Source organism: Orbicella faveolata, unplaced genomic scaffold (assembly GCF_042242905.1).
Source record: "Orbicella faveolata isolate gen_17 unplaced genomic scaffold, um_ofav_v1 contig_48, whole genome shotgun sequence".
In the NCBI taxonomy this organism is placed as follows: Eukaryota; Metazoa; Cnidaria; class Anthozoa; order Scleractinia; family Merulinidae; genus Orbicella; species Orbicella faveolata.
The window spans coordinates 10,705,565-10,723,085 of NW_028301578.1; the positions used below are offsets into that span (position 1 = coordinate 10,705,565).

The 17,521-nt window shown below is 39.4% G+C and overlaps 1 protein-coding gene across 1 annotated transcript; it reads right to left on the minus strand.

The window, feature by feature from the left end:
- Positions 1-1,748: 1,748 nt before the first annotated feature.
- Positions 1,749-17,521, minus strand: LOC110063386 (sorting nexin-32-like). Its single transcript, XM_089280710.1, has 15 exons — positions 17,368-17,521; positions 17,185-17,295; positions 15,568-15,675; positions 14,703-14,772; positions 13,638-13,698; positions 12,765-12,840; positions 12,104-12,187; positions 10,825-10,899; positions 10,644-10,674; positions 7,254-7,338; positions 5,748-5,787; positions 5,277-5,363; positions 4,326-4,415; positions 3,125-3,190; positions 1,749-2,474 (listed from the first exon to the last, which is right to left on the minus strand). The coding sequence occupies exons 1-15, from the start codon at positions 17,368-17,370 to the stop codon at positions 2,337-2,339; spliced, it is 1,125 nt and encodes a 374-aa protein (XP_089136836.1). The 5' UTR covers positions 17,371-17,521; the 3' UTR covers positions 1,749-2,336.

Sequence of the window (17,521 nt, forward strand, 5' to 3'; positions counted from 1 at the left end):
AATTCACCTGTCATCCTATGGGCAGACTTTTTAAAAAATTGCTTCCCGTTGTCATAATTATTCATAGTATTATCACTTTCCAATACCGTTTCAGTGAATATAATAGTTATATAGGAACTCGATCTCTTTCGAAACGAGAATAATATGTCTAAACTAAATAGCTTGGTAAGCGTTTGAAAGGGATTTTTCAGCCGAGCTTAATGTGACAAAATATACTTTGACGTAATTTAAGTTACATGAGGTGAACTGTAAAATTAGCATTCATTTGTTAGCGTTTTACCTTGAACCTACTCCAAAGTCAATGCACTGTGTTAACAAGACTGTCAAATGCCGCCAACCGCGCTAAAATACTGGCAAATTATGTTGTTTGTAACCACCTGCCTTGCCTTCTTCCCTGGCTCGTTCGCAGGCGCCGTTCCATCTTCTCGGCCAAAACCTAAGGAAAAATAATTGGGAGCGTGGACCGTGATGATAAGCTACTACAAGTCCACAACTCCACACTCACCGAGATCCAACCAATGAGGGCAGCCTGGGGACGAGTTGGCCTCTTACGAAGTTGACACCAGAGATTTGATTGAGATGGCGAGTAGGGAACTAAAGCTTGTGCTCGAGTTTATATCTGTTCTTGGAAATAGTTACATGACCGAAAACACATTATCGAAATCAAAAGAACAAGCGGGTGAGAACCAGTTTCAGTAGCGGCAACTGACTACGACGTTTTTAGAGCGGTTTTCACTTGCGTGTCAAAACTAATTCGAATTTGCTTTGGTTCTGCATTGCTATGCACCGCTTTGTCATCCAGTCAGAAGCAATATAAAGCCAAAACCAGCCGTGACGCGCACACGTTTTCCCGCGCTTTGCGTCAGATACATGTATTTGCTTCGAGTTTTGATTGGTTCACTGGATCGCCTTGTCCTTTGTGATTGGTCACAGTGACAACTTTGTTTGTTTGTTTGTTCTTTTGAAGTCACTTAATAGAAAACCGTTCTATCACTAAAATACTGTTAAGATGTCATGGGATAGTAATACATCTTCACTGCCACAATAGCCACTCGATGCCCAGCTACGGATAAGTTGTGGGGAAAAAATCTTGCCCGGGCAATGAGTTGTGAATACAAGCAGGATGGAAAAAGCTTTTTGCCGACAGTTCTAGCAAAACTTCGCGAAAAGAGGGAATAAAATTGGAGAGCAAGACTTAAATAGGTTAAGGACGGTCCCTAAGGACTAACAACGGTCTAAATGACCACTGAGAATAGGGTGGTGAGAATGTTTATCAATAACACGGCATGAATTCGTGATCATTCCAGCAGTGAGGCTGATGCTTCCCAAGGGCTTTGCTTCGCCTTTAAGCCCTGACCAAACGGACTCACAAGTAGTCGCAAGAAGCCGCAAGTTGAACTTGCGTGAAGACGTGAGAGTGGCCTAACGGACTCGCAAGGTTCCTCCCAAGTACAAGCAAGTTGCAATAAAACCCATTTCAAGGCTTTCAAGGCTGCATTTCATGGGCTAACAGGTTGCTATAACAACGAATGAACGTCACTTGCGTTGACTTGGGATGGGTGAGAAAAGTTGAAAAACATGCGTCAAATTGATCTTGGCCAAAGTGAGCGCGAATCATCGCACGTCAACGCAAGCACACGCAAGGCCTGGCCAAACAGAGTCGCAAGCAGGCCCAAGTTTTCAACTTGTGTCTACTTGCGAGTCCGTTTGGCCACGAAATTAAACAGCTAAAAGATGTGCACAGAAAACATGTTAATAACTGGTTTAATTTCTTTAAAAATGAACGGTACAAGGGACATTCTCGATTTGAAAAAAAATCATTTCTAATTTCTAGAAACACGAGTCTCTGGATTAACGTTTGAATGAGATCAGGAAGGCATACATCAAAGCCAGATAGATAGATATATATATATATACTTTTAAATTGCAAGGAAACTTTAATGCTCTTAATTATCCAACCCAACAGATTGAAATTTTTGAATTTGAATAAAAGGACTATCTGTTCTGGATAACTGTACCTTAATCTTGATAATTCAAGGCTATTATCAATATTCCAAAATTCTAACATCACTTATTATCTCCTAAGTGATACTTTTAGCAACTGTTACTCCAAACAATGGAAACGAAGTGATTATGGCAGACTGGCGTTTCATTTGAAGTCCACACAATGCGATTCTCCTTAAATTTTCATTTTACATTAATATCACTTGTATTCTTGAATGCACTTCATTCGTAACATATATATTCATGCGAGGTTTGACATTTTTCTTAAAAAAAGAGTAAAAAAAGTATAACTTCCCACAAAGTTTGAGACATTTACTTCATTTTGTGGTGAATTAGGAAGACTTCTTCAAGTCATTCATTAGTTTGGCTAATATGGCGTACGTATCTCTTCCGTTCTTTAACCGCGATTCAGCGTACTGGACAAGACTTGCCTGCAGGCTCAACACCCTTTGCCTGTTGTAGCGAGTCATCTGAAGGGAAAGACAACGAAAAAGCGAGTGTTAGACGCTCTTGACACTGGCCTTTTGCGGACAGAAGGAAAAAGGATTTTCAAGCAAGAGAGAGCCGGCAATAACTGAATGTAAAGAGCACACAAAGAAGCTTTCCTCGTATTGTTTAGTTTTCGTACGTATCTCTTCTTTTTACTCCTAATTCAAAAGAAATTGTGCTGCGCCTGGGCGAATTAGGGACGGACCATTATTTTTCTAAGGGGGCAGGGGGGTTGGGCAATTTTCGGGGGCATGACATATTCTTCTCACTGTTAGGTTACACATAACATAAAAAAAGGAATGGATAGTAGAAAGCAATTGCTAAACTTTTCAGGGGTTTTTTTTTTACCCAGCAGTTTTTACTGTGCAGGAATTTTGTTGACAAATTGCCCAGCCCCCTTCCCCCCTCCCTCCTCCCATCTCTCTCTCTCTTTCCCCCTCAAAACAAAAAGGGTCCGTCTCTTACGATCAATGTTCTCGCGTGGAAGGGTATCGTGTGAAAACTCGAAAGAAGGTTGCGGCAGAGGCTGGGAGCACTGTAACATGGTCACACAACACCACACAGATGTTTTGATAGTTTTCACATGAACTTCCCTGCCTTTTCAAATGATACACAGATTTTGGCCAGTCACCTCTTTGTTAGCAATTTCTGATATTGCATTGTATGCTTCTTCCGCGTCTTCCTTGGCTTTTTGGAGCTAAAAAAGAAAGCAAATAAAGACCAATAAATTATAAATGTTCAAATGATCATTGTAGAAATTATTCAATGGTTCACATTGCGAGGATTTTACCAAACTGTATTCTTATGTGCTCCTAAGATTTTTCGAGGCAAAGTTCCTTTAAAACACAAGCCCGACCACGTTTTTAAAGGAGCTAAATTACGGTATTTTGAATTATTTTGGCCATGTACAGAATAACATTTAAGTTGACGGAGACCTCAAAATAATAGTTGACTAAGAAAAGAAAAAAAAAGCAAAGAGATAATAATAAACCATGACGGAACAAGGATGGTTAAGGATGGAGAAGACTGACACGGATTGCAGACGACGAATTTGAAAAATTTTGGCTCGACTTTTCGGGGTGCGTAAACCGCGACCTAGCTCTTTTGAAAAAGTCTGTGCGGAAATAAGCCAGCGGTTTTCCTGCCGGTTTGGCTTGCGCAATACGTCATGTAACATAAGAGCTCTTGACACCCACGGCATAAACCTTGTTTTTACACGTACTGAGAACTGCTACAAATCACCTTTGCTTTTAAACTATGGTCCTCGAAACTGGAGAAGACTTTTTTTTTTTTTCAGGTTGCCCCATTCTATTGTGGAGCACTAGAGCATTCGTGTGGCTAAGAGCTCTTCTACGTGTAATAAAGCATTGTACTGAAACTAGGATTACCCAATCAGTTTTTTAAACTGATCTAAGGCCTCCTCCACACCACGCCGAAAAAATTTGAAAACGCAGCTTTATTTCCACGGTTAGGCCGACCGTCAACACTTATCTCTCCTGAAAACGGAGCTTTTCGAAAACGCTCTTCAAATCAGAGGAATTTGAAAACACCGCCTTTTCGTTTTCGTGTGGACGGAAAACATTTTGAAAACGGAGCTTTTCGAAAACGACTGCGTCACGATAATCATGTGACTTCTCTGTCCGGGTTTTCCTCAAACACAAATTCACAATGATCGGAGATTACTGCGTTTTCAAAATTCCTCCGGCGGAGTGAGGACGGAAAACATTTGATGCGTTTTCAATTTTTTCCCGGCGCAGTGAAGACGGGACCCAAGACGGGGCTTTAAATGTGGTGGGAATTATAATGAAGATATCTTCGCCAGGGTAGCTTACCGCTTCTTGATTCTTTGGTTTGGCTTTTTCCAGAGCCTTCGTAGCATTCTCAAATTCCACCAGCTTACAAGTTCGACGGAAAAGCATCTCCTGTAAAACGAAAAAAAAACAAACAAACAAACAAACAATACATAAAAAAACGTTGTGGCAAAATAACTTCGCACTATGTCTTAAAAGAACTCCCAAAAGTAAGTTTTGAAGCGGACCTCATTTGAAGACAAAAATTCCTTAACTACCGTCAACAATTCCTCCCTCACCCCCACCCCCACCCCTGAAAGTAAGCCGCCTACATGTATCTTAGACGCAAATACAATCTTCCTACAACAACAACCAGAAAACATAAATCCATTGGTTTAAACTGAGAGTTGGCAAAAGTAATTTTAATATATTCTCATTAAAAGCACCCTGCTGTCGGTCTTCTTTTTACTTAATTACATATCTTTAAAATCTGTTCAGAACCGTTTCATATTGATATGCCGACTGCAATGCTTGTTTCTTGCGTTGTTCTATATATCGTTCGCTTCACTTTACCGAGCGGTCTTCTTGTTTAATTTATACACCAAAAATGTTTCGATTGCAAAATCTCTTCCAAATAACATCCCGACAATTTTCGACAGACAATAGGCTACCGCGCGGACAAACGGAAACACAGCCGCCCTTTATCGCTTTCAGCCGGTTTTGCGCTTTAACGCGGCCGCGTAGGCCAAACCCTACAACACAAAAACGCTCAACAGAAAAGACGAAGAGCTAAGGCTCGAAACATCAGCTTTACAAACTCGCCATAGCGGCGGGGTTAATTTGCCCTTACCAACTTTAAGTTGTTAAATAGCTACTGAGATGGCAGCTCAACCTGTAACTACAAATAACTTTATTTCTTTTTAGACAAAATTAAACCCAGGGCTCAATTTCTGAATCTTCTTTCGCTGGAAATGCTGAAAACAGTTGACACACCTTGGCCGCTTCCATGTATCTAGAGTAAAGTTCCAAAGTGAATCCTAGAGTATTGTCATCATTCGTTGACATAACATCAAACGATTCCTGAAACAAAACACAGCAACTTTTATGACCAAGACAACGCAAGTTAAGGACAAATATAAAACATAAAAGGTCAAGTCTGTATTCGAGCCAAACGGTTCCTGTAGCATGAAGCGTCTAGGAGTATTTGAACTCCACCCTGGATGGGATGCTGGTCCATCGCAGGGTTACCCCCCAGCTTTAAATTCGCTGGTACCCATTTGTCCACCTGGGTGAAGGGAGGCACTGTGAGAGTAAAGTGTCTTGCCAAAGAACACAACAAAATGTCCCCCGCCAGGGCTCGAACCCGGACCGCTCGATCTGGAGACGTGCGCGCTGACCATAAGGCCACCGCGCCTCCGGCAATGAACCTGAATATATCATTAACACCAATGCATAGCAATATACCTTAACACCATTGAGTGAGCTTGAAAAAGTGTCAAAATTCCTGCAAAATAAGAACGAGCAAGAATTAATAGTAACACTCTACTTTTACTTTGCGTTCTCTGGCGAGACAGAACACTAAAACTGTACATTCAAAAGTAACTGAGTTAACCAAACGAAAACAAGAATGCGGTTACCTCTCACTTCAACTTGATAAACGTCACTTACATGTAACGGCATATAATTCATGGTAGGACACATTTAGTCGCCTTCCCCTTCACCCCTTAAATGCTAACCGCAAGCAAACAGCGGTAAATAAATTCTAACCGCAAGTAAAAACAACAGTAACTAATTGCTAACCGCAAGAAAAGCAGTAATAAATGCTAACCGCAAGCAAACAGCAGTAAATAAAAGCAAACTATACATGTGTCCTACCATGTAACGTTTTCTTCAAGTCCCTTTCCCCTTTCAAACCGTACAGAAAGAAAGGACAACCTTGGGTTTCACATCGTGGAGTGCGACAGCAGTGACTGAGTGGTATAGCGATAAAGAATTTTCAGCCCATTACCACCAGCGGTTCATGGCAAAAAATGAAATTGAAGTTTCCCTTTCATAGCGTACAATGCAGGCGTATTTTGGCGAGCGAGCGCACGCATTTTGATAAGGCGAGCGTCATCTTAGATTCAAACTCACAACAGAAGAAAAGGGGTCCTCGAGAGTGGGGCGAATCTACTCGATCGCGAGCTAATATCTGCACTGCAGGCTACCCTTTCAAGGTTCAAAGGAACTACGTCACGGTTTGCGCATATTAAAAAGTTTAGCCTCAACTTTTCAAATTCGTCGTTTGTAATCCGTGTCAATCTTCTCCACCCTTAGCCATCCTTGTTCCTGTATGGTTTATCATTATCTCTTTGGTGTTTTTCTATCTTATTAAACTGTTATTTTCAGGTTTCCTACCATTTAAAGGTAATTTTGTATGTGGCCAAAATAACTCAAAATACAGTGACTGAGCATCTTGAACGCCTCGTGGATAAGGATTACAAGATCAATACTGAGATGAAGAGGGAAAAGGAGAAAAAGGCTTTTGGCAACCATGCCTACAGTTTTGTCCACGGCCGTAGAGTACAGTCGAACCCTTCTAGAGGCCGCTTATTAAACGGTCGCCCCTATTAGGCAGCCAGTAAGCAAAGTCCCGATGAAGGCTTTTCTCTTGTTTTTACCTTTATTAAATGGCCAGCCCCTTTTAAGCGGCCACCATCCATTTCCCTGAGGGTGGCCTTTTAATAGGGGTTGAACTGCAGTTCTAATCCCTGAGTTTAGCTGAGTCATTGCTTAAAATAGTTAGAAAAACTAGTTTCTCAACCATTTATGAGGTCATTTGCGTTCAACTTAACCAAATCTTATACTCCCTCGCATAAATAGCCCTTTTATCTTCTTGACGAATTTCTTTTTTCTCACCATCTATCTGCTTGATTATGTGAAGAAACTGTTAGGAGAATTTCAATGCACATCATTACAAAAATGACAAACCCTTTTAACTCCTTAGTACTGTTATCATCACCAGCAGAAGCTGTCATGAGAGAAGAACTGAGGTCATTCAATGCTAAGGCCACTCCTGCAACACAGCACAGAAAAACAACAATAAATGCATTCAAATGTTGCCGCAAGTAATATCTCAAAAGACTCTGAGAATCTGGATATTACCTGCTTGATTGTTGGGTTTTCAAACTTCTCTAATGTAACTGCCAGACACTGGATTGGGTTGTTAAAATCTCCAGGGGGGAGGGGGTACTCCCATATTTAAGCCGATGTGGCTAAATGTAATTTAAGCTAAGTTAAACACAAAACAAGATCGCTGGCCAACAGTCTCCCTCAGAGTGGGTGCGGGGTGGCCGAGGGATTTGTGCAGGGGTGGATGCATTTTTCAGCTCAGCTTTGAATGTCAAGTCATTCCACCTGTTTTTTTTTGTTGTTGTTGTTTTTTTGTTTTTTTCACTGCTTGACAGTTCTCGTTAAGCTTCTCTCCAAGCCCACCCGTCCGCCTTTGGCTTGAGGGTAAGTATGTGGTAAGTATCCTGTGTTTCCACTGTTTTTTTTTTTTTCAGTGTGACGGTGCCGCTCACAGGGTTGTCATGGGTACCCTACGCGCTTATTTTAGTTTACTCTCAGGCTCCACCATCCTTTTAGGCACCATTCCCCAACAGGGTCCGAAATTAACTTTTTTAGGCAGGCGTCAACCGGCGACTGAAATTTTTTTTCAGTCGCCATATGGAAAAATGTGGTCGCCAAAAAGTGTCAATAAAATTTTTCCTTCGCAGCGAAACACAAACCAAACTTTTTGGTCGCCAGATGGAAACTTCTGGTCGCCAATTTTTCTTTTAAGAATCAGAACGAAGAAAACGCGTTTGGGGCCGCAATGATGGCGATTTTTCCGCTAACGATAAGATTACATACAAACACGCTGATTTTTTACACACCTACCACTGAAAAACCACGAACGAACGAACGAATCGAATGCCGGCCATATACGCAGTTTCATGCGACTGCCAAATGTTTCAAGTCAACTTTATACCTTCTTTTGTCTCTACCTTTTGGAGAAGAAATGTACCCGACTGAAAAACTGCCGTTTGGCTCTTCGCTCTATGTTCAAAACGATCTTTCCTTTCGCGTTCTGTTAAGACGATCGACGGATCGCCATGTTGAATATCGAAATCTTCCACTAATTTCTTCGCGGATGTTCTGTCTGCACTTTGTAATAAATTACGGAAAAATTTCAGAACATCTTTGGACAAGTCGCCCGCAATACGTATGTTATGGGAAACCGCTGAGAAAACATGGCGGCGAAGCTTCGCACTGATCATACGTACATACATACATATACTTTATTTAACCTCGAATTTACAGAGTAGCTTGTTAGCTAATATCTTCGAGAGAAATAAATATTAGAAAGAAAAAGTAAAAGTAAATAAATAAAATAAAATAAAATGAAATACAATTACAATCGTAGCTGTAAAACGTTGTGGTAGATTTATAATGTCAGGAAAATCGGTTTTATACTTCAAAAGCAGCGGAAAGGTAAAAAGTGACTGATTGGCGGGCGGCTTTGAATTTCATTTTAATCGATTTGGCTGAAAATCAAAGTTTGTGTAATTATCGTGGTTTGAAATAGTTAATTGCCAGTTGTGAAATTCTGGTCGCCAGTGTAAAAGTTTTAGTCGCATTGGCGACCAGGAAAGCGCAATTTCGACCCTGGCCCAAGCTCATCGATTGTTGAAGAGTTTAATACACACACAATGTATGGGTATATGCTGCTGTGAGGGGTGTGGTTTTCAGTTGGTTTAGTCTGGGATAGGGTATAGAAACCAGGCAGTGTTGATCTAGAAGGGTCTGCTAAATCTGCGAGCCAGCGAGCCATGCGAGTCACGGTGCGAGCCATGCGAGTCATGCGAGTCATGCGAGTCATGCGAGTTATGCGAGCCATTTTTGCGAGTATTTTTTTTTTTTTTTTTTTCAATTGGTCTGGGAGGTCGTCGACTTTTCACCAAGAAACATAGATCTCGCGCCCGACTATCACTAAACTATCGCTATAAACCCCCCTCCCGCCATCTTGAAAGCGGAGATGACCCTGGGGACGGGTACAACCTCGCTCCCAGGGTACTCTCTCTTTCCCTGGGAAAATTAATTTTAAATTTAGCTACAAAAGTGCCTACAATTGAAATATTCCCAAAAGAAAATCCTAATCTCGCTTCGGTTACCAGAACTATTGCTGGTGCGGCAAATATGAAAAATGCTCTAAACATCTGTACATCGTGCCTAGTCTTGCGTCATAGTAATGGCTGCCCTGAGTGTGATGAATACTTTTCTTTGTTTCACATTTTTGTTGTTTGGAGACAATTTTGTCTATTCAAATCGCCCAGGATCCGCAAAAAATAAAAACAATGCGTCAAAAATTTATTAAGGTTCAAGACTAAAGTAAAGAAAATTTTCTGAGAGAAACGTACGGTTCCACCGCCCCACCGCTACTCGAATGGGTAGGTGAATGGTATCCATTGGCACCTGTCATTCATTGATATCCACGTTGAAAATCATTCAAGAAAAAAGAGAACAGTACTTCAGGCAACTCCGTGTATTGGCGTCAAGAATGGTGAGTGAATCGCGTAATTTTAACAGGTTCGCTCTTTAGTGAATCGGAGTTATCAAAACTTTGTCGGTTGGCTGACTGCTGAATGTGGTTGTCTCTTCCCTTAGAATTTAATATTGCAAGAATTTAATATTGCGAACTTATTCAGTTTGTTCCGTTCCTCTTGTTCTTGTTCTCATGTGAATATAAATGTAACAAATAAAAAATCTTAACATTTGTTCTAGGGCTCGCATGACTCGCATGGCTCGCCCTTTGGCTCGCATGGCTCGCTGGCTCGCAGGTTTATAAAACTCGATCTAGAATATGGTATAATTTACTGGGAAGTGGCCAGTGTATAAATAATTTAGTCTACATGTACAACAGGGTTCTTTACACAGGTTCTCTAATAGAAAGTGAAACTCGAAAGTGACTTTGTAAGACATTGGTTTAGTTAGATCAAGTTTCTGTACAGAAAATGGCTAGTCTGGGATAGGGTAGGGGGTAGTGTCTAGTCTACTTGTATGGGGGTGCAAAATCACAATCATCTAATGATCAAGCTGATCATGGTCTACTGTAGGTTAATGGTGGGTCACCCCCTCCCAAGGATTTACATAGTGTTCCCCCCCCCCCCCTTCCGGGCTGAAATCTTGACAGCCAATAATTAAAATAAACCCAACTCTTCAGCTAGCCGTTCAAAATAATTTCAACTCATTTCTCGGCTATCAGTGAATCTCAAAGAAATCGGATCTCTGCTGTTGGTTGACAAAATGTCTCATTTCTTGGCAGAACCAGACACTTACGCTGTTGGCTGTGAACCATTTTAGTGAAGTTCTGTTGAAAAAAAAGGAAAAAAACATTATGAGGAGGATTTAAACTGGATTGAATTTGATGAATTCAAATGGCACATAAAATTAGTAAAATTAATAGTAACACTTAATTTTACATTTTGCCAAGTAAACATAAGTTGTTGGTATCCCTTACCACAAAGGTTTCCTTTGTAAGTGGTGTGTACTGCTCTACAAAATCTCTCTTTTTCTGGAATTCTTCATCAAGGTCCTATCAGAACAGCACATGAAAACAAATGATGAACTGCAAACTGCCCTTGTTCTTTGACAACTGAATGTGACAGACACTTTTTGTTGTCCAATGACAACTGTTAACAAGTGGTAAAATACTAAATACTAATGATCTCAGACATCTGCTGAAATGGTTTTTTTTTCCAAGCCACTGCACGCACCATTGGTTTTATTCACAGGTTCAATAAAAGTGATCATGCAATGACAAGTTTCATGATCGTGCGATGACTGAATCTCTGCTGCTGGGGAAGTTGCTTCTAATCACAGTTTGTTTGCAAGTTTTTTGAGTTGCACATTTTCTAGCAAGATACAATCCAAGATATGTTTATGCAGAGAAAAGTTCTACAGATGCAAAATCCATCGCAGGGATAAGATTTGCCTTGAACTTGGTGCTTTTGAGGAATTTGCCACAGCTGTGCTGCAAACTGTGGCCAAAAGATGTTTGTCATAATGTGATCACTTTTTGGAATCACGCAGATGAAACCAACCGTGCTTGAAATTACCTGAAAAAAGCCATTTCAACACGTCTGTGATCAATAATAGTAATCAATGTTTTCTTTTTTTTTCAGAAAAGAAAAATGTGAAAAAATCTCCAGATCTTCAGATAGTTATTCTTCACTCAAATGGCTGAGTATGTTTAAAGGGCCCTTGATGTTCTGGGTGAACTTGGCTAGCGTTGATCAATAAAATTCACCCATGAAGTAACAAGTTTGTTACGAGTGTGAAGATCAAGGCTAGATGTGACTCAAAACTTAATGACAGTCCTAACAATAGGACCCTGCTGCATACCTTTCACTTTCAGTAACATATGCGTAAGCTCAAAATATTACATAAATTAATAAAAATTTATCACCCAGGTTTATTTTTACATACATGTACCTATGCAAATATTTCAATGTAAAAGTGATAGATTTACAGCCCCACGGGGGCTACATGTAGGCCCTTTTTGGGGAGGGGGCTCCCTTGTTTGCACAAGAAAGCCCCCATGTTGAGCTGCTCGGAACCCTTCAACAAAATCAAGCTTGATGAAAGAGGCACTGGCTGAGTGAGGTCGCACTGGACAGGAAAATAATTTTGGCTTTCAGTAACTTGGTATAGACCATGTGTAACAAAATGGTAAGACATTATATATGATATTCTCTTTAATAGTCCTTCTGCTCAGTCAATAACCTGATGATATTTACCTTGTGGTTATGATGCCGAAAGTCACCAACGGCCCGTGATATACTCTCCATTACACCTTTTTTCACTTTGGTTCTTACTGGTGGCTAAAGATGCAAATTTTAATTAAATAAATGTAAATGGGTACTTGATTTTATATTTCGTATTTTTCATTATTCAAAACACCAAATAGTAGTTAATAAATGATTGCTTATTGAGATTAAAATAATGAAATGATAACAACTAAAATTATAACAATAAGGTGCAAAATATTATTTCCTCAAATGACTTGTGTTATTTTAGCTTTCCTGTTGCAATAATAAGTTGACGAGGCCATTAATAGCATGCCAGAAATTTTATACACACCCATTAATAAACAGTATTACAAATGAAGAAGCAGCAGCCAGCTGCAGAATCAGTATATTCATTTAACAGTTTATTAAGTATTGTAAGGTTCAGGCAAAGAGTCTGCCTTGACTCTAGAAACCAGGAAATGCTGACAGTTTATCAGTGCCATCAACTAATATCTCTGTAGAGTTATTCATCATCATCATCATCATCATCATCATCATTATCTTATCATAGAGTACAGTTCTTACATGTATATTCCTTGCTGTAACTATACAACATATAAAAATCAGTGAAATAGAAAAAGAAAGTTAAGTGTTATTTTCATTAACTTACATTTTCCTCTTTGAGGAATTTTTGCAAATCCTCATCCTTTGAGAAAGCAGGGTGCGAAACAACAAGCTGAAGAAACCTGCAAGAAGACACTTTGAGACAACATGCTGATAATTCAATAAAGATCTGTCCAGAGACTGTCTTATACAAAGAATCCTCGGGGAGGGAGAGGTACTCCTAAACGTGACTCTGGAACCGGGTAGAAAGATTCCACTTCTCCCTGGAAGAGGGTCAGGGTACATATTTCACTTTAGTTTTGACTCTGAAATAGGGAATTCTCTAAGAATGAAATCTAACTAGTATGACCAATCCCTGGACATACAGAAACATACTCTGACTGGTAATTGTCACCACATACATGTCTAAAGAGTGGTTTTCAGCTGGGTGTCATAAAACCTAATAGGCCATTTCCGAGTTACCTTGTGCCCCTGTTTCCAAATGAGTCTTTGTGCAAAATCTTTCATATGAACAGAAGTTTGATTTGCATGAAAATGAACCGGTAGGCACAATTCATTTTGAATAGTTTTGCACTTGGACTCCTCATGGCCAGTCACAAAGGACTTAGGCAATAATAGGCCGATCAAGACTCCAAAACATATGTGTATTGTAGAAGATGCAAAACACAGGAAAACCTGTGTGGGCATGCAAGTCACAACTACAAGTAGTTTACCTTAAACTTCTGACTGAATAATAAAGTGGTGCAAGTTTTGCTTAGCATAGTAATGCAAATTGAACTAAATTATGCAAATTTTGACGTGTACTCGAGTGAAAACCACTCTAAATTTAGCTGACTTTTATTTCTTATGTACACATGTAAGCTTACTTATCAATAGCCAATTGAAAGCAAAGTTACCATAAAATTTATGTTCAACTTACTTCTCCATGTTACAGCACTCCCTTGAAAATTCATCTGCCACCATATTCTTGGCATCTTTTCCTGAAATAACAATATTATTATAAATCATGGCTCTAGTTTAGGGCTAATTTAGTCTATTAACTAGTAAGTTGAAGTCATAAGAGTGTTTGAAAAACTGGATTCATGAGCACAACTTGGCAGGAATCTGATTTGTTTAATTATGACCATGATTACAATGTACACAGAATTCAGGGCAACACTATCACGACATCCTAAACATTTATTTACCAATTGTTCAAAACTAAAACAAAATTAAATAATCATAACAATCACTCAAATTTGTCTTCATAAATAAAAATTTATTACACAACATAATTCATTTGTCATGAGCTTGTTTTTATCCAAGATGCAGTACACTTAGCCACCTACTTTTTCTGAAAAAATATACAGTATGTGACTGTGTAATTTGCAATTAGAATAATGTTGGGAAAACGCAGGTTTCTTGGAACATGACTGTTCAACCGTGACTGTCTTTGTCAAAGGACAGTCAAGGCAGTAGCTAGAGAGGGGCATGGGGTCATGGCGCCACGCATGTTTTCAATTACGCTAGCACTGAAGGATAAAAATGGAAAAAGTCTTTGAAACCCCGTAATATTCTTGGTGTGTTGACTTTTTCCAAAATCTCCACGAAAATGCAATATTGGCATTTCAGAACTTCTCAATATCAAATTTTCTAGGGGAGCATGCCCCCACACCTCCCTAGAGGCTTGTCCCTTCAGCACTCAAATCAGTGTCAGCTATCTACTTCATGAAACAACCCTCTACTCCCTAAATTATTGAGAACCCTACATAAAAAATGATGCACATGTACATTGTACAGTGTACTCTCCAATAACACTACACGTGGTCCAATTTCATTCCTATAAGGTTGAATTATATACATGACATTGACACAGTCATATACTGTCGCAGTGTTACTTCTGATTACCAATCAGATGCCAGAATTGTGTCATAGTCTTAATTGTAAATGGTAATGAAGTGGATTTGTAACATTCAAACTGATCTCTAGTATGTTGATAACTGACCTAACTGCCTTTTAGACTTGGCTTCAGCAGCACTGACTGTAGTAACTGGCTTTGGAGGTAATGGTGGTATCTGAGAAATGTAGAATTTTTGTCAGCCTGAAATCATATTCAATAACCTGGTACAGCTGCATAGTAAGAGTCCAATTTAATCGGGAGCATGAATAGACAAAATTGGATGACACGAAGTCCAGGTCCCAGTTGTTCCAAGGGTGAATTAAAATGCTATCCACCTAATAAATTGCTAAAAATGTTGACAAAACAAAATACACTATCCACTGGATGGTGATTTATCCGGTGGATAGTGTTATACACCCTTTGAACAACTGGGGCCTGATACCCATTCATCAAAACTGTAACGAAATTGGAGGACCTCATCTTTGGTTCAATGTCTTGATAGAAATTGAAAACTTTCAACAGGTGAGTGTTTTGACCAAGAAGCATGGGAAAAGTAATTCATTCATTAAAAAAGTACAGATCTGTCAGACAAGAAAGAAGGTGCCCAAGATGACAGGTACCATCCACACACACTGTCCAGTTACATGTACATTGTGTCACTGTCCTATTTGGAGTAATACTGGGCGTATTGATAGCCCAGCAGATTCATAAACTTTGTTATAAAATAATACAGATACATGTAATAAATACAGAGATATTGCACGTAATTTAGTACAGTGAAAGTTTAAACGTAACTGCAATATATGGAATTGACCAACTCCTAACTAAAGGGGGTACTCGACTAATGAGGATATGAGGATCAAAGAATTGTATCAACACTAACGATTTGGCCTCCACATAATTCTAGATCATTTTGCAAGTGGACAAATCAGAACTATAGATACAAGGTACATGTAACAAAACAACTTACAACAACTCCATCCACACTGTTGTGTGCTATTAAACAGTGATACAGCCACTCTAAATCTTCATATTGACGAAGAACTATTACTCCTTTCTCCTCTTCACCCTCATGACCCTAGCAAAACAAAATAATGAGGTGAAAGGTTAAGTCTGTTCTGAAGACTAGATTACTTGCCAAGCTGATTCCTATCTACGAAGGGGCCAGGTCACATGGTGACCCAGCACATTAACACTATTTCCAATAGTTTACATTATAGATGTCATTGTTATTGTTGTCCTCTATAATTGATAAGAGAGACTGCACTCTCAATTAACTTTATCCTTCTGGGACTTATTCCAAACATGGTGGACTAGCAAGACTAAAGAAAATGTCACATTAACAGAGAGCATGATTCTGTATGGAATTTCGACAATAGAGAACACCTATACTCCTAATTTGAGCTGTCATGCTGTAGCAAAAACAAATTTGCCATATAATGATATGGTCTAATGTTGTGGTTAAATTTTACCATTGGTGTAATTTGGTATTTTTCTTTGATTTGGTGTGTGGTAATAAAAATGATCAAGCAATAGAGGACCATAGGGCACTTTTTCTGTGTTTACATACATGTAGCCTCATCTAAACACTAGTGGATTGGGAGAATCCTTGCAAGTTATGCAAGCCCTTGACTGCATCTCAGGTTTGCATAACTTTTGAGAATTCTCCCCACCCCTCTGAAAGTTTCGATGAGGCTATGTAAACACAGAAAATTATGGACTCTACAGAGGTTTCATTAGAAGCCGGCAACCGGCAAAAATCGCCACCTACTTTGTCAGAGTTTACCTCTTACCACCACCTAATTTGTCTGTATTTTTACTCAAATTATTAAAAAATTTCATCACTTTGCCGCCTACTTTAGTTAGCTCAGACGGCTATTTCAAAACGTATTGAAAACCCTGCTCTACTGCATTTATAAAAAGACTTCTCAAAATATTTCTCAAATCTAAAATAATTTGCAACACTAACCTATGGAAAAAGGAAATCAATTCCAAATATTTGAAGTTAACTCACAAGTGTGCCACTACTCTTACTAATACTGTATTTAAAGGCTAGCTATTGATAATGCACTCTGCAAGAATCTTAAAAGATTCAAAATATTATTGGTTTCTCCACGATTGGTTTTGGCTGCATGGACATCTAGACGCCTGTGAATCTGAGAAACTCTCATTTCCAGAGATTAACAAGAGGAATTGCTACTCCACCTGGATGGGGTAGATTACACATTACGAGTTCCCCCTCCCATCCCTTGCTACATTTTTATGAGGCTGTTTTGTGAGGCTTTGTTTTTTTGTTGTTTTTTCTTTAGTGAGGCTAGGTTATGAATTTATCTTCTTGGGTGAAGAGAACGCGACTTCAACGAGCGGAGTGAAGGTTGAAAATGGGAAGTTACCAAAGGATTTCCTCTTGATGAACTATTAAAAATAGAGCTGTAGTAGACCTTCGGCAAGGCACTTAACTTTAATTACAGGTCTACCTTTAAACACATTATAATGAAGTGACTGTAATTTAAGTTAACAGTGAAGCGTGTTCTCTAGCTCATCAGAGTATTTTGCTTCTAATTAATTGCACGCGACACCTCCTTACCATGTTTGTTTGTATCGTGAATTTCACGACCTCTCCATCTTTGCTTGCATCAAGAACTTTCACTGCCCAAGACAAGCCGAGCTCCGCTTCGCCATTTTCACAATTCTCCGCCTGGGAAAAAAACTCAGAAATGAGGCAGTTGAAAGATAGGATTTCAGAATTAGCATTATAAGAGCCGGTTACCATTTCAAGTCATCAAAACTGCCCACAATCTGAATTTCACTGCACGAGTTGATCTTTTTGTAATCGGAGAAACTGAGCAGCCAGGGGGGACACTTCCTTACTACTATATGAAGGAAATATATCCCTGGAGGCTATCTCTCGTTCCCAGTGCGCG

Bases quoted from the DNA above. Each gene is read 5' to 3' on its own strand.
- LOC110063386 (XM_089280710.1), bottom strand. The intron at 14,773-15,567 runs GTAAGTTGTTTT...TACATTTCTCAG, and splicing joins ACAGTGTGGATGGAGTTGTT to ATACCACCATTACCTCCAAA. The intron at 13,699-14,702 runs GTCAGTTATCAA...TTGTTATTTCAG, and splicing joins CAAGTCTAAAAGGCAGTTAG to GAAAAGATGCCAAGAATATG.